Below are 23,429 nucleotides of genomic sequence, written 5' to 3' on the forward strand. Positions count from 1 at the left end.
GTTGCTCAGACCCTGTGATGCAGGGTCTGATTCGCAGAGCAATGCTGCTTTACCTTCCAAATACAACTGTACAGGCAGGGACTATGACATGATATTAAATTCTCAGAATATGGCAGATATAACCTCACATATTTCAGTGTAAAGTGGGTATGAAAGGACTGTCTTTTTACTGTCTCAGCCAGTAATCTGAAGAAATATATTGTATCCTTACTTTGGTCAACTAGTATTTACTTGTGTTTAGTGTGAAAGTAAAATAAATAAATATTTTAAAATATGGTTTCATTTTTGCTTTGTTTCTGTTTACAGATACTTTTTCACTGTCAGAAATAAGTTAAATTGATAACTAGGATACTGCTTTGGTTGGCAGTACAAACTAATTGATGCTTTGCCTTTGATATGAATGCAGTGGAACTCTGCGCTTCCGTTGTGCTTTTTGGCTGTTTTTTCTGGGTCAAACCACACGTCTACAGAATACAAATGTATCATAACTGTCAAGAATGACCCACATGTCACATACCTGATTAATACAAAAGCCATCAGTTTACCTCCAGCTGAGACCAATATGATACACAGAAATAAGAATGATAGTCTTAGGCAATAGGGCTGTCTGAATTGATTAGTATTGTCGTTTGTAGGGTATCTGGTGCTGTTGAAGCCATATAAACTGGAGTTCTCCCACAGCAATGGTCAGTTCTTGAAAGGAAAGCTGTCAAGATAAACTCAGACGATTGCAAAAGATGCTAGTGATTCAGCAGATGGTGTTTTTTAATTGGCTTTACTATTGTTCTGGTAGCTTGATGTATTATAAAGACGGTAAATTAAGCAGTCTTCTTACACATAAGATTAGAAACAGGAAGGAGTTGGGGATTTTCAGAGTGTTTGTTCATTCTGCACTGAAGTGAGAGGAAAGGGAAGACAGAGTGAGAAGACTAGCCAGTTTCTCCAACTGTTTGGGTGCCTACTTGGGATGCAGGAGACCCAGGTTAAAGCAGGGACTGTGCCTTAACGAGGTACCTGAGGAGGAAGCATTATTCTTCAACACTGTCTAAAATTCAACTTTGTGTTTTCAGCTTGAGCTAAATTTATTATTTATTCTGCAGCTTGAAATACCTGCTGCATTCTACCTTGACAATCATTACTTTTCCTTATTCTGAAAATCACATGTATTAAAGGTGCTATGTAATTTATTGTACTCTTCTGAATTATTTCGTATTTTCCAAAACTTTGTTCTTGGAACAATGTGCTGATAAAGATGAATATTTTTATTGTGATTTCCACTGGGAGCTTCCTATTTGTCCAGTTTCTGAACTGAATGTAAAGCAAGTAACTCTGACTAGAATAATAGCATGCAGCGAGCAATAACTGCTAGAGAAGCCCTTGGAACTGCTATCGTTCTTTTACAAAACAAAAGAGATGTTGCAAACAAAAATGCAGAGCTTAGGAAAGAATCAGGAAAAAGGCAAGGAGACAGATCACCTGCTTCCTGTGTTGTTTTTTTGCTTGTCCTCTCTTTTGCATTTTTTACCTTTTCTTTCTCCTCTTCTCCTTTGGAATTCAAGGCAGTATTCTTGAATGTTCATAAACCCTGCATTTTTCCAGTTACAACCTCCTCATATTATGATACAGTTAATTATGATCTTGTTCCAAGGTCACGGTAGATAAAAAGACACTAAGTTGACACAGACTAAGTGAGAGTGCCTTTGGATTTGAGCCTTTCACTCTACAAGGATAAGTCACGTGTAACGCTGTATCTGCATATGCATGGTTGTATATCAGAGTATGCCTGATATAACGATTTGTCATTACTAAGACTGGACTCACTTTTGGCTACCAACCTGCTTCTTCAGGATGGTTGAACGCTGGAGTGAGAATGCAAAGTCTGTTTCCGTAGTGAGCTTCTTGGTAAAAGTGTCAAAAGAGCTGTCAGAAATCTGTGCCCAGTACTTAACAAAGCCTTTTCTGGCCAGCTTCCTGTCAAGTGTGTAGAGTACATGGCTGAAGGTTCATTTGCTAAAGGGATAAAGCCGCAGTACAGCGTGATGTTGTACCAACACGGCGTTATTCAGAAGGACAAAAGACATTGTCTTTGAGTTAGCTTTACCGTAGGCATTAAGAAAAATTGAATGATATTTGTTTGTGCTAGACATATCTAAATACATATTTTAAAAGAAACCCATACCAAAATGTTCTCTTTCCTTCTAGGAAAGGGAACGATTATTACGATCTAAAAAACAGAGGAGGAAAAGTCTGAAGCCACCAAAGGTGAGCAAACTTTTGGTTTTCCATGCAATTTGCTTGTTGTGAACGGTGCTTGTTTCAAATACGGCCTGAAAGGAGAGCTCTACTTAAACTCATGGTAAGGTTTGGTAAATTTTCATATAATTCTCCTGTTTTTTTCTAGTGAGTGATTACTAACTTAAGATAATTCAGGAGCTGCAAGTTTTGTACTGCACACAAGTGGTGTTGTTTTTTGGGTTTTGTTTTAAATAAACAATGTAACTACACTTTTAGCCATTATGGCATAAGTATTCAAGTAGCTTGAGGTCTAAATGATACAAGGACGTGAAACAATTACCATGTCAAAGGACAAATGCTCAGTCCTTTTAAAGAAAATGCACTCTTTAAACTACTCGTACCAAGTTACTGCTTAATCGCAATTAAAAACTTTAGCTCATGCTAGGGATGTTATTGAAATGATATTTCTGTATGTGATATAAATAGTAAGAAGATTCTGACTGTTTTTCTCTAATAAGTATTTTGCTCTCGAATGCAAAGTACAAGAGGAAAATTTAGATTGTAGAAACAGAAAAGTTTTGCTTCAGAGCATACCTTTATTATTTATTGTAACACATGCTTAAAGTAATTAATTTTGATGAATAATGGTTTTTTTGTGAAGTTGAACATTAGCAGTCTGGAATGTGTGAGGGGAGGAGAGTGGGATAAGAGAAAAAAGCAGAAGTGAAGAGTGGAGAGATGCTTATCATCTATATAGTAGCTTAAGATACATTCTGTCCTAAATGGGTGCTTGTTAGTGTGTTCTGCGTAGTATATTCTTGGTGACCTACAGGTGGTGCTTCTTTATTGCTCTGCAGTCTGTAATACCTGTATTCTGAAAGATTTATCCTTTGGGATTCTCTGTTTCAGCAGTCATGTCTTCAAATTATGCTTAGAATAATAATGTGTCTCTTACATATGAAGAAAGAAAAATTCAGAAGTAATGATAAATCTTGCATACATCTTTCCGTTATGTAATGGAAGCCTGATAGATGCCAAATATATTTACAGTAACCCTGAAGCACTTTTTCTTGGTGTAGTATACCTAGAAGTTTGTGTGCTGAGAGCAAGTTTAAAAACAGGACATAAAATTAAATGTATATATATAACTAATGCTGTAATTTTTATAGTCTTCTCTAATTATTAACCCTTATCTGATTTTAAATTAATTGTGTAAGATCTTTTGCTAAATTGTAAAGTTCCTAATGAAATACAACTAGTTTAATTTTTTAGGAGGTTTTAACTAGTGATGCTAATTTCTATAGGCTGAAAACTTCTGTAATTATTCATTTATATCTTAAAAATGTTCCGTGTTAATAGAACTTCATCTGACCTAGAGTCTTTACCCTTTCCTTTTACGTGTTTTCTCCTGAGCAAGCTGCTGGTTTTGTGGTATTTTCTTCTTCTTTTCCTTATTAACCAAAGCAAGAGCTAAACAACATGAGGGTTGGAGAAAATGTGTGTGATACCATTAAAAACACTGTGGCTGTGCTATTCTTCATGCGGTGGGAATACCATAATGGGGGGACTTCTGCAGAGATTACGTCAAGAATTATGTGCATATGAGCAGCAGAGTTAGTAGGGTTTGCTTCTTATTTGTGGTATGATAGATACACCAGAAAGAACAAATAAATCAGTAGCAGCCATAACTCCCGTTAGTTATTCCATCCCCTGTCCGTTAGCTCTTCGGTGCCCGTATGAAATTGGCCATTTGAAATTCTGTGTGATGCTATCGCCTCAAAAGAAAAGCAGGACTATAAAACAAAAACAAGTGAAAAAGAGAGAGAAAGTTGTGAGAGCAGAGTGAATGGGATTATATATACTATACTAGTTATTATATAACTATATACAGTTTCTAAATGAGCTAATTCCTTAAGGAACGAAAGAAGTAATCAGTAATGTATTTATTAGTGCCCTATTACCTGTCATTGTATAAACCTGTAGGCTGTTCATACGTATATGCAGTGTTGAGTTAGAGTTTAAACACTTCTGATGCTTGCTTGTAGAAAGCCAGTCCTGGCACACAGGCTGTTTTCCTTCAAGGTTACCTGTGTGGTCCGGTGAGGATCAAAATCTTCAAAGGAAGCTGTGTTTCCCCACAGTTTTCCAGCAGGTTTTTTTATTTAGGCAATCTATGGCTGCTTATCCAGATGAGCTGTTGGGACTGTACCGTCTTCATCCTCTCTGTTTTTATAGCCTGTCTCAGGAATCCAGATGAAAACGGTAGAGCTCATTCATGGAGGTGAGAGATGGGCATCTCACTCTGGACAAAGTGGTAACATTAAGTGGTGATTATTCTCCTCTGGAAGGAGATACCTAAACAGGTCATATGAGTTTTGTCCTAAAATTGCTTATCTCTCCCCATGGACTATAAAGGCAGTCTAAGATGAGTTGTTTTGTGTGTAGACATGTACAGTGCTAGTGTATTTCCATCTATGATCCATGCAAGATTTTTATATCATACAGATGATAACCTTTATATAATATTAGAAGAAATTATGGGTGTATCTGTCCTAACCAACCACTCAGAAGGAGAAATTACTGACGTAAATCTTTAGCTTTGCTTTCCTAAATTTGTTAATAGTGTAATTAGCATCAACGCAGTGAATTACCAAGTTTGGCTGTTGGAGTTGGATCTATTTTCAGCTGTATCCCACTTCACTTGACAAAGTGAAAAAGGAAATAGCAGATGAGAGTTAGGTTTCATGAATGTGGTCAGATAATAGACTAGAAGATATAGAAAGATTCCTTTTTTTGTTCTAATAAGCAGGAACTTGGTGCACAGCGTGAAGACTTTCACTTGTCTCCTGTTGCAGCTTGTCCTAAACGGGTACTTTTACACTCCTGATTCCTTAATTTTCAAGGTACTCTCACTAGACAGTGGCTGTGTTTTTCTAACGTGAGTATTTTCCTGACAGTGATTCCTGTTAGCTGGAACAGAATCCATGGCATGCCTTTCTCCATCTTTAAGACAGCTTGTGTGAAGGATCTGTTAGGCTGTAGTCTAGCAGCCTTTGTAGTCCGATGGGGTCTAAATAACATCAGTTCAGCTGAGAAGCTTTTGAAAATACCAAAGATTTTGTTTGTTTGTTTTAATTGGATGTTTGTGTTATTTCTGGAGCTCTGTAGGTGCACTAGGTTACTGTTGCTAGTGTAGCTTTGAGCACTCTTTTAATTACGCAGGGGCATAGGAGTCCATAGAACAGCCCTGGCAACCGGCTCGGGTTCCCTGAGGACAGGAGCAGCGCGGGGGTGTAGGGCTCTGTAGTCTCGGGGGCTGCAGGGTGCTTACGGCAGTCCTATATTGACTCGATAGTCAGGTACTGTAGGATAGTTTTCTGTGAAGCAAAGCAGCCGAAGCTGATAGAGGTGGGGTGGTTTTTTGTTTGGGTTTTTTTTGTTGTTTTTTTTCTTTTCGGTTTTGGTTTTTTTACATTAACATGCTAATGGACTTGTTAGGAAAAATATGTAGCAGGGGTGAATCTTCTTTTGCTCTTTAAAACATGCTTTTTTCCAGGTGTGTTTTTTCTCTTTTTTTTTTTTCCCCCTTCCAATTTTGGTAGTGAAACAACCAGGAAACTCTGGAAACAGTGTTTTGGAGGTTTTTTTAATTTTTGACACGTAGAATGGAGTTACAGTGATTCTGTGATTGATGGAGTCCATCCATTTGAAAATAAGGCGTAATTGCCTGATTTTTTTTTTGGAAACTGCAGGACTGTATGGATTTGTTTCTTTATTTAAACTTTTTAATAAATAAATTGTATTTGTGATAGTGGAAAGCCTGCACACTGGTGTGATGGAGTTCATATTTCTTGTTTTATATTTTTCTTTTTTTATCTGCCTCTGTGCTTTGGTGTGCCTGTATTTTTCTGGCTGCCAAGAAATGACATATAAACATGAAGGTAAGAAGTTACTGATTAGCTCATCTGATTGCATTACAAGGAAATTCATCCTGGATCATTTTCATCATGTTAGATTAAGTACTCGAAAATGAGATATTTAGATGTAAAGGGAAACTACTTTAGCAGCAGAGAAATCAGATTATTTATATGTAAGTAGATCTAATCCAAACCATTAAAAATATGAGGGTATATTGAAATTTGCATATAATATGGTCTATGTGTCATTATTGATTTATAACATTCTAAACTTTGATGTTTACTGAGCACCATACTTCATCAGAAGGATTAATACTTGAGTTATAAAGACCTAATGCATAATTTTACTTTAAAATTATGTGAAAACATTGATATAAATCCACATGAAAAATACTTGCTATTAAATCCGTGGCAGTAGTCAGTGGAAATTAGAATTTTAATCAGAATTTTTCAGCAATTTACATGACTATTTTCTCAGTTATAAAGTTATGACTTAGAAGTAATAAATGTACAAATCAATATAAAAGAATCTTTAAGTTGTTAATTGAGAATGTTCCCATTTTGAAGAAAAGTTTTAAATGAAACTTGAATGAAAATAGCGTATAGTTACAAAAATACAGTGAGTATTGTACATGTTTGTATATACTTTTCAAAAAACATTGTGATTCAGCTTTTGAGCTATATGTGGAGTCTCCCTTGGAATTGGTGTATTTATTTATGCCTTATTATTTATTACAGTGTTTATCAACAAACTTTGCATGAATCTTTTTTCCTTTTTTTTTTTTTGTTTTTTGTCTCTATAGCTGTTCCCTTACCAGTTAATTTGTTCTGGGCTTGCTGTGAATCACTTCTTGTAGGTAGTTGCTTCAGATACTAGATGGTCGACAATAAAACCAGCTATTTTGTAATTATGTCATGAAGCAATTCATACATCTGCAATTAACATACAATGGTTAAATACCTTATCTCTGTTTCTATGGGAAGTATTTGCCCCACAAAATGATAAATGTACAGCTCCTCTAAAGAGGAAGGAGTCATTAAATACAAATAATTGGTTCACTCGTAACTCTAAATATTATAGGCAGTCTGTGGAGTATTTAATAGGTTTTGATTATTAACTCTACTTGAAGTGTTGGGGTTTTTTAGTGTGATGGGAAATACTAATTTTCTTGCATAATTCCCTCCCATCTAATATTCAAGTGATTTATTAATATATGCAAATATTTTCCCCTACTTTTGCTACTAGTGAAATGTTTAAATCCAGCTAGTATCGTTTGTCAAAATAATGGCATTGCTTTACGTATCTTCTCAAACCTGTAAACATTTGTGTAAAATCAAACCCACTGTTGTTTTACTGTTGGTTTTCACTCCTTGAAACAGTGCGCGGGGGCGTGTGCATGCAGGGCTAAAGGAAGATACCTGAGCCGAGTTAACTACAAAGCGGCTGTAGTTTGAGGTATAGCAAAAAACTCTGTAGGTATAAGTCTTATTGTAAGTTTTAACTAAACTGCTGCTGAGCTTCGTGGTACTGTGTTTTCTGTGCCATATATATGATAATAAATTAGAGTTTTGTCCTCTGTTTTAGAAGTTCCTTCTACCAGCCTTTTCTAAGTCAAGACTTGACTCTTATTTATTTTGTCAGGCCTCAAGCCTGTGCTTTATTGCGGGTTTTGGTTGAGCTTTGCTCAAGCGCGTTTGTCATTTTTGAGCATCCTTGAAGCTGGAGGCATGAGCAGGGTCAGCTGTTCTTCAGTCCTCTGAGTTGCTTGTCCTTGGCTAGGCTCCTCCAAAGCACAGGTTAGTTGTTCTGAGCCCCATCAAGAGACAAGCTGGTATGGGCAGGAGAGAAGGAAATAAAAGTATTGGCACAAGAGTCTGCTTTGTTTTGGGTTTACTCTCAGCATCTTTGAGTAAAAAGTATCCACACTGAAAAATGAGGATGCAGTTTTCATGAAAGTCTCTTGGTTTTTGTTTACCTGCCATCGTTTTCTTTACCTCCATATAATCTACCTTCATCTTCATGAAACTGTGTCTGCTTATCGGTTTGGAGTCTGAAAGTTCTTCCTGATGAGTTGATCTGGCAACCCAAATTGTGAATTTGTCTTCCTTACAACTTGAAGGTAGCACCATTTCTTTAACCCTATTTTCAACTCTGGATATTTAGTTGCAGTATTACTGTTTAGACGATTGTAGGCTGCAACCAGTATTCAGTGTGGGAGAAATGCTGGATGGGCCATCTCCCAAGGACTAATTACACCTCAGTTTTTGTGGTAAACCTTTGTGCTTATAGGAGAGGAGTCTGAAATGTTTGAAATTCGAGTGTGAGAGAACACATTAGCTTTCTGGATAAGTCTTCATTTCTAGACTAGTGCTTAAACCTGTTCTCAGTGTCCTTTGTTTTGTTAAGTAGGACAGAACGATGAACAAACTGATGTAGCGTGTGAATGCTGGAGGAAAGGATTAAATTATCTCAGGGAAGTGTTTGTCTTAAGCATTTTAGACATAGCTCTGCCTGGTGAAAGGATCACAGTGCTACCTCAACAACTGAGAAGAGAGTAACATGTCTTTACAGGGTTTTAGTAGTATAACTGCGATCTTTTATTGTCTTGTGAATACACTAAATAATGGTCTAGTAGCTTGCAAAAGGAAGGTTATTTCTAAAGATTATTCAGAAGTTCTTTGCCTTCTGTGCTGCATTTTATTTATCTGTATGCATATGGATAAGCATAGTCTATTTGGAAAAGGTGGCGGTTGGGGAAGGAGATTTTGGTAGAACCAGTTAATTTAAAAACACAGTCTGAATGAAATTTTTAAGTTGTTATTTGACGGGCTCATCTTTAGTGAAGCAATTAAGTGATTCAGAACAGGGCCTTGAAGCTGTCTTCAGTAGTTTGAGTGGGATTAGGTGCACTGGGAAACAATTATGCAGTGCTTTAGTTTGAGTGATGAGACCGTGACCTGGTGGACCACGGTAACCAGGGCTGCAGAGTGTAAATGGAGTGCACGGTGTCATGCACGTAGGCACCAAGTCACACCTACGAGCTTGATTTTATGGGACCACTTAAATGAAGATAGAGTATTTTGGCTGTCGATGAGAGCTGTGCTGAGCCAAATGAATGTATCAAGCATTATGGGGCTTTGTGAGAAAGTGGACAGTACTTTGTAGACCTACTGGAAGAATGTGTAAAGTTAGATAAGTCTAGAAGACTGCAGGGAAAGGTAAATATTTGGAATTCATCGTGAGATAGAGCATTATAGTGAAAATAAAACCTTTCAGTATCTTGAATGAAATTGATGTGTCACAATTTCACTCAGCCCCTTTGGCTTTGCTGAGATGCAAGATGTCTGATGTTCTGAATTGATAGCGAATGATAATTTTTTCATCCTTCAGGCTTTTTTAATGAACAGGGCTATTATCTTCTCACATACAAACTGTGGTTTGGTTTTTCTGATTTAAAAAAAAAAACAACAAAAAACCAAAAAAAACCCCACCAAAACAAACTGTGACATCAGGATCTGTGATTCAGCATCAAGCAGTGCCAAAAAATAGAGAGATGGATCGACAGATTTTTCTTCATCTTCTTGGAACCACCTCTCTCCACTAGCCTCCCTGTCTACAATGTTTCATAATCTGACTCCGTTTTTCCAGCAACACCCTTTTTTTTTTCCCCCTTCCTTAATTTTCCTGCTTCTCTGAATATGTATTGGATTATTAGAACACTTGTATGGTGTAAAAATTCAGGCTTTCTATTGAATAATAGCAGTTAACTTTTGTTATTGTTATTTTGGAAGGAAAAATACTTGAAAAATTGTTTTTCTAGTTAAATGTTCAAGCAATTTTTTATTTTCTATTTAAAAACTCATCAGCAGAATTTTCTATGGAAATTTGCTGCTTTCTAAGCATATGTTAGGAAACTGATGAAAAGGAGGCTTTTAAAATGATGAAAGAATTATCGCAGTTGTGATGTTTTGTATAAAACATCACATTTTTCATAATGAATACTGTACTATTCACTTCCATTGGCTACTCATTTTCTCTAGTTTTTTGTAAGCTGCACTTAATTGATGACATCGTGTAAAATTTTTTAAATTTGCCTTGAAATACTGGTTTTCCCTAAGCATAGTTTTTGTGGTTAGTCATAATATCGGAGCAAACTTTTGAAAAACTTCAGAATGATGGTATTGAAAAAAATAAACGGAAAGCAGCAATTTATACTTTTAAGTAGGAATTTTCAAAATAGATAGTATTTTTTTTTCCTCATTTTTAAAATTAGTATGAATGATGAAATTTGTTCCACATTGTTCTTTGGAATATTTTTTCCCCTTTTGGTTCCACATCTTTTATGTTACATTGTACCGGGTTACTTTCTTCTGAATAGATACTGTATTCCTCTACTGTGAATCTTGTAGGATCCCTATGATTTTGGTAATTAGCTTTTATACTTTTGCTAAAGCATTATTCTATTGGCAAGTAACCAGTGCTTTGTGCAGTTCAGTTCTTGGCGGTTCTTACACAAATGATGTTGAAAAAGTAGATTATTTAATCAAGAGAACAAGAGTTTACAATGGAACCTTCTTTCTTCCTGAATACTAAAATAATGGTCAGAGAAGACCTTGGCTGCTGCTAACTGGGTCATTGGGGTTTTCCAACCGTTTTGCTAGTGACTAAGAAAAAACTAACTTTTCAGAGGCATGTTGTGGAGACATTTTTTGGATTTGATGAAGAATCTGTTGATTCAGAAACATCATCTATAACTTCATATAACACAGATAAAACAGACAGAACACCAGCAACACCAGAAGAAGATTTGGAAGATGTAAGTAGTAGCTGATTTGTTCTTAAGTTCCATAAAAATTGATATGGAGTATAAATGCACTCTTTTTTTTCAGCTGTTCTGCTACAGGAACTATGAAAGATTTGGCAGAGAATTGCTTTGTTTTGTTTCAAGTCCAGTAACACATACACAGTCATTGAAATAGAATTAATAAGATAATATTCTGCCTGACAGATTTGGCAGATATTGGGCTGAGATATAAAATTGTTTTTCTCAAACCCTTTCTTATTAGTCAAAAGAAAATGAATAGGCATGTCGCTTTGCCAAAAGTCAATAGTTACTAGACAATAGTTTGCATTTCAACCTTATAATTTATTTGACTGTTTTGATACAACCAGAATTTTCTTCCTGTACTTACACTACTTGGAGAAGCTTTTGCAATTCATTAAGGCTTAAATGATCATAGGTAGTAAATACCCACTGACATGTTTTGTCTCAGCTCTGCGATATACAGTGCAGCTGGCCTACTTTAAAAGATTGCAGGGCTGAGAACGAAGCATGAATTAGATGCTGTTTTCCCTCTTTCTTTCCTGTTCACTAACTTGTGCCTAATACTCCGCAGTCACAAGAAGCTTCCTATTTTTCTAAGTTTAATATCTAATAATATTATAATCTCTTTTCCTTGGAGCTCAAATTCCTGGAGCAAAAATTAATTAAAGAGAAGGACCTTTCCTGCACTCAGCATTATAGGAAAGACCTTGAAAGTGTCGATGTCAGTTGCTCACAATTCAAAGAAAATTAAGACATTAAAAGTACTACATGTAAAAATAATTAAAAAACCGTCTTATGGCTTGTGAAATACAAATTCTGTGTTGGTGTCCTTGTGCTGGTAAAAGGCTTTACCCTAACCCTAACCCTGGCATTGCAGAGAAAAAGAGTAAGGAAGGAGTGATGGACTGCATGACCAGTAGAACGGAACCCCTTCTGAAGCCCCTGTGGCTCTGGAGTTACTGAACCCAGTGGTGCATACAACTGTTCACTCTCAGCTGTCCCCAGTCAGTTTCGTCCCATTTCTATACATTACTGCCTTATATGGTAACTTATACTGCCCTGAAATTGTAAGGTAGACACAGTTACTGATCTCTGCATTTCTGCATCATCGTCAAATCACCCACCCTTGCGTTTTCACTTGGTTTAGTTTTTAAAATCTTTATTAATCTTTGAGACTTGGTACAAGTTATGTTACTTGTTGTATTTGTGAATCCATCTGTCTATATAAAGAAACCCGTCTGTATATTTATACAAAACTATTTTTCCCCTCTTCATTAAGAGCACACCTAAAGAAGAAGCTGAACTAAGGTTCTGCCAGCTAACAAGAGAGTATCAAGCTTTGCAAAGAGCATATGCGTTGCTTCAAGAACAAGTTGGTGGAACCCTGGATGCAGAGAGAGAAGCAAGGGTAATTTGTTTTAACTGAAATTTCTTTTAACTCTGATATCATTGAAAAAGCTGAAAAAACTTGGAATAGCAGGAGATATCTTTGTAGGTGATTGAAAAGCAAAGCACTGTGGTTTTGAGAATATTATCAGTAAGGTTACAATTTAGATTCATCTGGTGTGATCAGAACAAAGATATCATTATCCTTTACTCCAGCATGCATAATATATTAAAGATTTCAGTAGTAAGACAGTGTTATTGAGAATGACATCCCAACTGAACCTGCAATTTGGATAGCAACGTGATGGATTTAAAATGAATCAGAGAATAGGTTGTTATAAGTACTTAGGTACTTTATGAGTATATTAAAAATTTGACCCAAATCTGACAAAGGAAGTTTTTCTTCAAGTGTTTTGTTGAATATATGAAATCAAAATTTGGTTTTAATAATCTCAGTTTGAGAGTATTCTTCCACTAAAAAGTACATAGCTAACTTGTTCCTACTAGGTCAGCATGTATGATTGTTTACTTGCTGTGAAAGAAATGGTTTTTTTTATCCTCACAGCAGTCTCTGTACCGTAGATATTTGAGGTGTGAGACAGTATGTCTACTATTTTCATTTACCCTTCCACCCCCACCCTGGTGGTGTATTCATCCCTGGAGATATTCAGAACCGCACTGGACAAGGTCTTCAGCAACCTGCTCTAGGTGCCCCCCTGCTTAGAGCACACGAGTTGGACAGGTGGTCCCTTCCAACCTCGATGACACTGTGATTCTAAACAGTGTTTATGCATTAAAAAATCCCTTGACCTACTTCCTCCCCCCAAATGGAGAAACATGTTGAATATTGTGAATTATTACATATTACTGCCTTGCTACATGCGGCCTTCATTGTATTGTGCCACTGAAACCTGTTGCTAATAATGCAGAAAGACACAGATTTTAATGTGGTTTAAAAATTACTGGTGGGGATGAACTCGATTTATCCCAAAGGCAGGAGCTGCCACTGGCTTAATGGTTCCAGTGCTTAGAACAATTAACAAAATATTCCATATTGCTAGATTGCTGATGGTCATTAGGCATACACTTGCACTACTTAGTCCACATCATTTTCTATGGCAGGCATTTTAAAATCCGCTTACCGAATATTCTCAGGTATAGAAACAGTATGCTTGTGGGAGCAGAACTTCTCTGTGTTAATAAGCAAAGCTCTCCAGATAAAAGTTACAGAAGAATGTAGGCTGTTTGACATTAGCTGGAGTTATTTACAGTTAAAAGTGTTAGTATATTATCCCCAGAGCCACAATTTAGAAGATTCAGGGTTTACTTTAGAATGTATCATTTAAAAATTTTTTTTTCAAGGTTCTTTGAAGTGGCTCTTACCCAACCTTAACTTTTTTCCCTGTGAAATACAGTTCTTATAATAGCAGAATAATTGCTGTATAGCTTTATTTGTTAGAGTTCTCAGCATCTTACACAAGCCTAGTCACATTTGACACTCTCTTTTTAAGTAGGACATTTAGCCAAGGAAAGCAATAAGAACTTTGTAGATCACTTCTCAAGCTAGAATTGGGCCGGGGGGCATAATTACATCTAGTATTAAAGTAAGTTTTCAGAGGCACCCGTGTATTTGACAGTTATGAGATACTATTATATAGTTCCTTTGCCTTCATGGGAAGGGAGACCCTGGTTTGAATATTTCTATAATAGCTTTTTTATTTTATTTTGCAGGCATTTGCAAATTGTCCCTTTAGTACACTTTGGAATTGTTGCTCTTTCTTTCTAATGGCATTTTGGTCTCTTTTGTCACATCCACGCAAATCCATCTTTTGAGTGAGTCGGAAGATAGCTTTTTGCATGTTTGGGTTTGTAGGGCCTGATGTCCTGGTGGGATGAACATTTCCTGTTGCTTTTAGATGAGGCTTAAGGTAAACAAGAAGGACCCAAAGATGCAGAAGGAAATCCCTGTAGGAATTTTTGAATTGCTTGGGTGAAAGAGTGGCTGAAATAGGGAGGGAAAAGTACTTACTCAAGGAGCCTCAGTGACTGAAGGTCTCCAGAGATATCCTTTCGTTTATATCCTTTTCGTTTAGGACCTTGTATGACCCAGTCTCTTTTAGGGCATCACTGGACTTGGGGTAATACCTACTGTAGTGTAATAGTCATGTAGAATGAGGAAAGCTGACTGACTGTATGCTGTTTATGGGATATAGAAATTATTTTGGGTCAATAAATTTTGTTTACCTATAGGCCTTTTTCAGTGCTTATTGTAATTTTCTTTCTCTCTTGCCCCTTTTTTCCCCAATTGCCTTGAATTACTAAAGCTTATGAATAGCTGTTTAGAGTTCTTTCAGTTTCTAATTTTTTTTTCCTCCGCTGGGAAGAGCTTTGTCACTGAATATGCAATGAAACCATCTTTTTTGACTAGAAGGGAAAAACGCTGTTAAAATGATGGCTTTAAATGTTTTGTAATGTAAACACAAAAGCAATTCTTTTAATGAAAAAGCCCATAAATGGGTAGAAAGGGTCTTTACTTTGATTCTGTGTGCAATTAATGCTACCTGTCTACCTGGATGTGCATGCCTATACACACACTTTTTGATACTTTTTTCTCCCCAGACTCGTGAACAACTGCAAGCTGATCTTCTCAGGTGTCAGGCAAAAATTGAGGACCTGGAGAAAGCTCTAATCGAGAAAGGACAGGTAAAAGGTTCTCTTAATGTTCTCTACCACATCATTTTCTCCCTTGCATGCAGTGGTGCCCTTGCCATCTTCATTGCTTGCTGGTGTGTTAGTGTGACTGATGCAGCTTAATTTCTACTCCAGCAATACATTACTTAAATAAAGGGAAGTACTGTATAGGCTAAGAAAATGCCATTAAAGATTCATTTTCTAACACATAATACTAACACTAAAGCATAATATCAAAATAACGGCATGTACATGCATTTTAAATTCTGTTCCCGTTGTCATTTGGTGAAGGCCTTTCTCCTGTTTTCCATTTTGTACATATTTGCTATAAATTCCAATAAAATAAGTATTCTATATTTGTACTGGAGAATATTTTTGGTGTGTAGCATAGAAAAATTCAAAACCCAAATCACTTCCACACACGCTTTGGCTAGAGAAATGAACCACTGAGTGTGTCTGGTTACTGGAAGCCACTTGTGGTGTTACTCTCTTGGGCTTAAATTCTTGGAGGACCCAACTGCTTTCAGATTCTCATACCATCACACAGAGTAAAATTAGGCCTTATGCTTCCGTGGATCTTGTAAATGATTTGACGATGTGGCTACTGATGCATATTTAATAATGTCTAGGATCTTCAGGAAGGCTGATTAAGAGTTACGAGAGCACATTCAAAAGATATTCAGTTGCATAACTGCTAGAACACACTGAGAAAATTGGGGAGAAGTCATTTTACACTTTGTTTGAAATAACAATTTTAAGATTGTAGGTAACATATGGTAATAAAATAAGATATAGCTATCCATAGATTTTAAAGACTAATGATCCTGTAGTATTGAATAAAAGCAACCTATGAATAATGCCAAGTTAATTACTATTTTTATGGTTTATTCTTTGTAAGAAAACTTTCTGTAAGATTCTGTATAAATGCAAAGGTTTTGGAACCGTATTCAAATTAAGGATAAAAATTGTTTACGCTACCTTCCACGCAAACTGCAACTTTCTTAGTAAATTCCATGTAAATAAAATATTACTAAAAGTAGAGAATACGTTATCAATCTAGAAATGATGGCTTACTGAGCTTTTGGAAGAATAAATGGAATTGAAGACCTCTTGAGGATCTACTGCTGACGTTTTAGTGTGGTGATGATAAAGTTGTTGTGGGCGAATTGCTGTGTGATTGAAAACATTAACAAAATAGTTGACTATTACAGTGTAAAATGTAAGTACTGTGTATGTAAATACGATAAATGAAGATGGATACGCATGTAAGAAATGACATCTGTGACTTTTGTGTCCAGAATGGTATGTCAAAAAGGTATGCCTGGAAATCGGAATTTAATTAGTTATTACTTTGAGATTCATAACCACATTTTCAACCTTGTATCTCTTAGTAATCCTGAGAAGGCCAACAGGGGCGTGACAAGGAGCAATATGATATTGTCTCTGGTGGGCCAGTTTGTACGCTGAGCATTAGCTTTCCACAGCAGTGGTGACAGTGTCTTCCCAGGAGCTCTAGCACCCGCTCAGTTCTGACCTGTTAGTGTTTACATTCAACAAAATAAATGGTCGTGATGATAAACTGAGTTCTTTGTGCACTATGTGATTATTTTTTTAAAATTATTACTACTTTGTCATTTAGATGGTCATGGTAGTGATGATGATTAATAATAGTTGTGAAATGTCCATTTGGGGAACCAGTTCCTGTAGTGCTTTTGAAAAGGAAACGATGAATCAAAACGATCCTTGTGTATTATCCCAGGAATTTTTAGTCTTTACAGCTTAGGAAACAGAAGTAGCTAAGATCTTCACAATTTTTCTGAAGTCAAATTCAGAGCAGGAGATTAGAGTGTTATTGTTAAAAAATGATTTCAAGCTTGATTTATAACAATTTATGTGTAATTTCAAAGTAAGTGTCAGTGGCTCTTGTTAATCTCTCAAGTCGATCTGTCAGAATTCCCCTAGATGTAATATGGACTAATAATCCATTTCTGCAATTTACATTGAGGTGCGTGAATAAGAAACATAATATTAGGGGAAGAAATTCTAAAACATTAATAGTAGTAAATAATAAATCTCAAAATATTGGAGTATATAATACGCCAGATGGATTTTTGTTTTTTGAATGCTTAGCTCTCTCAGTGACCTGCTGTGTAGATGAATACAATTCCACGGGAGTTACGGTTTACTCAGAAAGTCGAGCTGAACTAAATGCATCAAGAAAGACACAAAAGTTAATTATCAATAGGGCAAATTAATCCATTTTTTTCTACTTGTGTGAACTGGAGTAGTTGAACCTGCAGGTCTGATGTAACTGTTGAACCTGCCTATTACCACATACATGCATTGGGGTGTCCACCCTAAGCCTGTGAGTGCAGCTCTTTGTTCGTTCCTTGACCTTAGTAAAATGCTAGTTAAATGTTAAACTACACATTGGATTTTATTTTCAACATTTCTTTCATTTAAGAAATTCTTGACAGATTTCATGCATTTTCAGTACTAATTTTAGCATGTCATCCTTAGTATGATACTTTTAACATCATAACCCTGAAAAGCTTGTTTACTGCATGAAAGTTAAAATGCGTTGCACATTCTTGTATATGAGTAGGAAAAGCAGAAAGAACAGTAGAATATGAAACTGTAGTGGACAGTAGGTAGAAAAAATAACTTTAAACTTTTTAAAAATTATAATTGGAGTAAATATTATATCATAATGTTTTAGATTTTTTTTTTTGGCTGACATTTCAAGGCTAGTTAATGGGCTGGGATATCCAGATTTTGTTAATTTCTCATGTAGCATCAATGTGCAAATACCTTCTTGACAAAGAAGGTATCATCAGCCTTAATGCTTTCCTGAAGACATCTAGGTTTTTAATAAGTTGTCCTTTTTAGCTAGAGAATAATTTGATCTGGAGTTAGTATGGCATATTAGGTGTTGGATATTCTTTTATTAAACTTATTAGAGCAGTATGAGCTAGGTTATGTACATACAGGGAGAACAGAGTGAGTTTGGCTGTTATAATCCATTAAATCTGAATGTCCAGCTCTGGCAGTGAGTTTTTGGAACTTAAATCTTTAAAGAGATATTTGATGAGGCGCTTTGAAGCTATGGAAAAACCTAAAAGCAAAGATCAGCTTTGAAACAAGTGATCAAGTGGAAATACAGTTTTCAAATGGAGTATAGAATATCTTCTATCACTTCTCTTGCTCCATAGCCTTGAATTCCTTATCACACTGTGTATTAATCTGATTCTCACACTCTTAGCAGAAGGCAATTAACTGCGTACCACTGAAGCTTATTTTCAGTCATTTGGGATAATTAAATGTTTTTCTTCCCTTTCTCCATTGGGATTTGCATTACATCACTCAAAATGGGATGATTTTGCAAGAAAGTTCCCAACTCTTTGCAATGGAAAGAAATAGTTTTGAGTTAAGCTAAGTAAATAAATGTTTTCAAAATGACATAAAGTATCATATAACTGTGTTCACCCACAATTGCTATATGTAAAGATTTTAAAGTATATGCTTAGCTGGAATATATTAGGAAACAAGAGACTCAGCTTCAGGAAAAGAAAGGAACTTTTATTTTCTCTGTAGCTTAAAATGCCATTTATCCTTGAAACATTTATGGAAGCTTTATTTTTTGATGTGTGACCATTTTTATACTTGAATGTACAATGATGCCTGAAATCTTCTCGTTATTGTGATTACTCGTCTTGTGTAACAAAATTATATGTAATTTTAATATTTGAATTCTCCTCTTCCTCATAGGATTCAAAATGGGTGGAAGAAAAGCAGCTGTTAATCAGAACAAATCAGGAGTTGCTAGAGAAGGTACGTGTTCAGAATCTGGGAATATTTTCACAATTACTGCTCTTCATCATAAAAGGAATGGTAAAAGGAAATGAATGTACTAAGTACTGGAACATCAACATGAAAATTGTTTACATTATTTCTCTCTAGAAACAGAAATTTGGATAAAAGTCTCTGATTAAAGTACCAATATGCTTTTGAACTCTTTGGGAATGGAAGCTGCTCTTTATTGTGGAATTCCATGTTGTGTAGCCAACAGTAGAACCCAAGCTGGCGGATGTTTCTGATGTCCAACAAAATACAATCTAAAATATTAAGCGTAATGTGGAATCTTGTATTTTGTCAAACAGTTACGCAAAGATTATTATTGTCCTGATCACTAATAAAATTGCCTGCTCCCTTCAGCCTTCCATTTTTTACAGTTTTTCCAGACATTAAGTAATAATGATTGATTTAAGACTATTGTATTCACTGTCTGAGATACTCAGAGCTGAGCATCCTCATTGTTTTTCACTGATATTGGTGGGAAAGTTAGCTGGTACTCATGAAGTAAAAGAATTATTTTTGTTAATTAGTAGATCAATATTAATATAATGAGAGTAAGATAACCAAAAATTCATGACTAAAAGTAGCTACAGCTGAATTTAATTTCTTTAGACACTTACATGGGTATTATAAGCATTATAGTACATTATGCCAGATGTTACACTTCTATTTAGTTTCATACAAATGAAAAGATCACCCAGTTAAACTAGACAGTAGACCAAAGCTATTAGTTGGCGTAATGAAGTCAGTTTTGAATTTCTATTTTGTCATTGTTCATGCCCCAAAGCACAAATCTAGAAAATTGAAAAGTAGGCATTAAACTCTCCGCCATTATTGTCTTTCATATACTGTAAAGAGTGGATGTCTAGTTATCCAAAGACACTGAGAGCAGTCTACCCAAATGTTAATGCAATCCAGTTTCATTCACTTGATTTTAAAAGAAAGCTTGTATTGCTTAACTTAATTAGACATAATATTCATATGACTCTTCATACTACTTCCAGATTACTATTCTAAGAGATCATTGACTGTTTCCTGCTGGCAGTTCTCAAATACTTTCTGATGTGATGTTCCCTCTCTATCTCCAAAACTTGGCCCAACATCTAATGAGAAACTGAAAAAATCAACAGTTTTGTCTAAGCCCCTGGCCCATAACTCTGTAAAGTATCTTTTCCATTGCTGGTGTTATGATGTTGTGTTTGTCTCATAGATTTACAGAATGGAACAAGAGGAGCATCAGCTGAAGAACGAGATGCAAGATGCAAAAGACCAGAATGAGCTGTTAGAATTCAGAGTGCTAGAGCTTGAAGTAAGAGATTCTCTCTGTTGCAAACTCTCAAATGGAGCAGAAATTATGTTTGAACCCAAGCTGAAATTCCTGTAAAGATTACTGATGTCTGGTGCATGTTTAAGGGAAATCACTTAGGTATCTATTTTTTAAATGCTGTATCTTGGGATAATGAAATTGATACCACTGCCTTAATATGTTTTGGAGAGAGTGCTCACTAATGTTTATAAAGATGTAATATAGCTAATATATATTGCATATAGTTTGTTTTTCATCTAATAAAATATTTTGTTTTGCAATATTTTGCCTTTTTTATTTGTTTCATTTCCATAACTGCTCCTTTCCTGCATGTAAAATCACTTGATATGTATACTACAGCCTTGGTTGGCATTGTTTAAATTAACACACCTTCTCACATCTTGCATGCATTGATCTGACTAAAGATCTGACACATTCATCACATCACTGTATAATTGCTTTTAATTGCATTGATTTAAGATTGACAACATTCATATGAATTAAAGTTCTCTTAAAAGAACACATTTTGATAGGAGCTTTGAAAGATTTTCTCTTACCTGAAATCCATTTTCTGCTGGTATAAAATGGTCATGGCCTGGAAATAATTGGCATCAATCAATGGAGAAAGGAAAAAAACCCAACCCTCTGACAATGTCAAAGTTAAACTGGTGAAGCACAAGTACAACTTTGCATAAGTGAAATAACAGTGAAGTTATTTGTGAATAACAATTTGAACATGTAGCCTGTGATTACAGCAGAAAGCAATGGTTCTCATCACCTCGTAAATGGGGCCCATGTCAAGTTTAGTAACGCTGAACTACTCGTGTGTGATGCACAGTTGTCGCACAGATATATTGCCTGATAACACATTGTTCAGTTTCAAAGATCATCAGCATTCTCAATGCCATTTAGAACGAACTCTCCAAGAAACCTGTCATTGTCACTCCTCCATAATTTTCATCACCCAGCACGTTTCACCAAAAATCGTGGCATGTGTAACTTCTCTGATAAAGATGAAAATGTCATGTCTTCCTGTTATGTGGACGTTGTGCCTTTTGTCTTTGACATATCTTAATCTTTTTTTAATCCTTTACTTTATCAACCATATATTTTTGATGTCATAGGTCATTATATTCAAAATTCTGAATTTAGGTTATTAGAATTTCAGTAGGTGTTCAGGAAAATAAAAATGCTTTCTAATATATATATTTTACCAAGCAACTATAAAGTACTGAACAATTTAGCATTTGAATTGGCAGTTGCACTAGAAACTGCTTCTGAAATTATAAGTGGTCTTAGAAGTAAAACGATCAAAAACATTTTCTTAGGAAAAGAAAAAAAAGTGCTTCAATACATCCTTCATGAATGCCTTTTTCACATGGAAGAATCACATCAAAAATAGCTCAGTGTGATGTGTCGAGTTTTGTCATGTGCCAAATCTCTAAGGACTTGTTTCACAGAATAGCAATGGGAGTATTTTTGTGTGATTGCAAGAAAAGTTTTTTCCCTTAGTAGGCAAGCATGTAGACACGAATCTGACAATGTGAATGCTTTACTAAAATCATGAATGCTTCTGGTAATCATGACAGTATTTTTTGAGAGCAATTAAATTATTTTGGATTAAAATTAGGCTAGAGTAGAAAACACAACCATTTGTTTATCATTTAATGCAAGCAAATTCAGGTGAGTTTAATGCAATAAAGTAATTTTTTAAAAATATCTAAAATGGTAACTGAATTTGGACAAGAATAAAGCTTCTGGTTTTGGATTACAACAGCTAGGTTATTTAAGCCCATTTCAAAATTAGATTGTTAATGCAAAAATTACTTTAAATAGAACCTATGAGGGGGAAAATGTATAGAATACAGAGATTTTTCCCTCTACATTGTAGTTTCAAATTAGGTTTAAGCTAGTTAATGAACAAGAGTTCACATGCTTTGTAGCTTTCTTAAGTGAATGGATGCAGCCTGCTTGCCGTATGGGTTAAAGCACCTCATTTTGTGATTCAGGAAATTGGGCAATGCATGGATGGTCATGGAAACTAAAATATTTGCAGTAGCTCTCTTTCGTTATACTGTCAGAAACTGAAGCTCTTGTAATATGAAGAGGAAATCTGATTTTCCTCACTTGTGTTCCCATGGCCATAGAGAATTTGGAGTAAGCCCCAGTGCCTTGGTTGCACAGAGCCTTCAATCCAGTCATTTTCACAAGTACATTAAAATTTAAGTAACAGTTCTTTGTTCCATGAAAGAAAGCAATAGTTAAATAAGGTTATAACCAACATAAAAAACTGTGGAGTTTTTAGTGTTCCAGTCAGTTATTTCCTGCATCTCAAGTGTCGGTTAACTTTGCAGAAACTCTGTGTGCATGGAACGAGTTGGAAGCTAACGCCATTCTTGTGCTTAGCTAAAGCCAAAATTCTTCAAATACGGTGAAAGTAGGAGGAAATACAATATATTTGGAATGTGAATAGGAATTTGCCTTTTTAAAGTACAAGTATGTTTTGTAAAGGTGGGAAATAAATGTTTACATATAATCATACGTGTTGTTTTTAAACAAAATCTTTCCTCAGGAGAGAGAACGAAGGTCGCCGGCATTTAATCTTCATATAACCACCTTCCCTGAAAACAATGGAAGTGCACTTCAACTGTTCTGTCAACAGGAAGGAATTAAGGTATATGTAGAGCATTAGTAACAGTTGGATGGCCAGGAAGTTTTTTGAAATGACCAACCCAATACCGAAACAAATGGTTTGCCATCTTGCTGTAGGGAAGAAAATCTGAAAAAAATATGGTAAGAAAAGATAGTTTTAACTGGGAAAGGGTTTCAAAAGAATATGATCTGCTAGTCTGTCAGGAATTCATCAATAAAAATGAAGCCTGGTCAATCAAGATAACTTATATTTAGTCTAGGATACTGCTGTAAAAACATTGCAGAGAAGAAGGTGGATGTTGATGTGATTTATTGTCAGGCTTGATACAGTGCTTTGTTCTTGATATTAAATGCTTTCATCTAAGGTCAGAAATATGACATTCACCTATTATTTTACACCCAATTTAGTGAACCACCTATGCATTTTGTTTCTTGAATTGATAAACTTCAGTAATTTGCCTAGGCCAGGGCCTTGAAGCACGAGGTGCCTGATCAAAAACTCATTCAAATAGGTAAGACGCTATCATTTTAGATCAAGCATAAGATAAACATTGGTATCTC

The 23,429-nt window shown here is 35.6% G+C and overlaps 2 protein-coding genes across 12 annotated transcripts in view; both read left to right on the forward strand.

Moving 5' to 3' along the window:
* Positions 1 to 23,429, forward strand: part of JAKMIP1 (janus kinase and microtubule interacting protein 1) — a 157,925-nt gene that overhangs the window by 101,375 nt on the left and 33,121 nt on the right. For 10 of the 11 annotated variants that reach the window (XR_008577083.1, XR_008577081.1, XR_008577084.1 and 7 more), the window contains 7 exons: positions 2,203 to 2,262; positions 10,841 to 10,969; positions 12,258 to 12,386; positions 14,984 to 15,067; positions 18,824 to 18,886; positions 20,121 to 20,219; positions 22,789 to 22,890. Coding sequence is in view for 6 of the 11 variants with exons in the window: in XM_054825246.1 (XP_054681221.1) it covers positions 2,203 to 2,262; positions 10,841 to 10,969; positions 12,258 to 12,386; positions 14,984 to 15,067; positions 18,824 to 18,886; positions 20,121 to 20,219; positions 22,789 to 22,890 (666 nt within the window). In the remaining 5 variants the exon portion in view is untranslated. Of the gene's footprint in view, positions 1 to 2,202; positions 2,263 to 10,840; positions 10,970 to 12,257; positions 12,387 to 14,983; positions 15,068 to 18,823; positions 18,887 to 20,120; positions 20,337 to 22,788; positions 22,891 to 23,429 lie in introns of those variants that run through there. The other variant, XM_054825248.1, reaches the window with a different exon arrangement.
* On the forward strand, positions 5,568 to 6,478 carry LOC129206293 (uncharacterized). Its single transcript, XM_054825249.1, has one exon. The coding sequence runs from the start codon at positions 6,071 to 6,073 to the stop codon at positions 6,266 to 6,268; it is 198 nt and encodes a 65-aa protein (XP_054681224.1). The 5' UTR covers positions 5,568 to 6,070; the 3' UTR covers positions 6,269 to 6,478.

This window comes from Grus americana, chromosome 4 (assembly GCF_028858705.1).
Source record: "Grus americana isolate bGruAme1 chromosome 4, bGruAme1.mat, whole genome shotgun sequence".
NCBI lineage: Eukaryota > Metazoa > Chordata > Aves > Gruiformes > Gruidae > Grus > Grus americana.

Coding starts and splice junctions, on each gene's coding strand:
- LOC129206293 (XM_054825249.1), top strand. CDS start 6,071: ATGGAGTTCATATTTCTTGTTTTATATTTTTCTTTTTTTATCTGCCTC.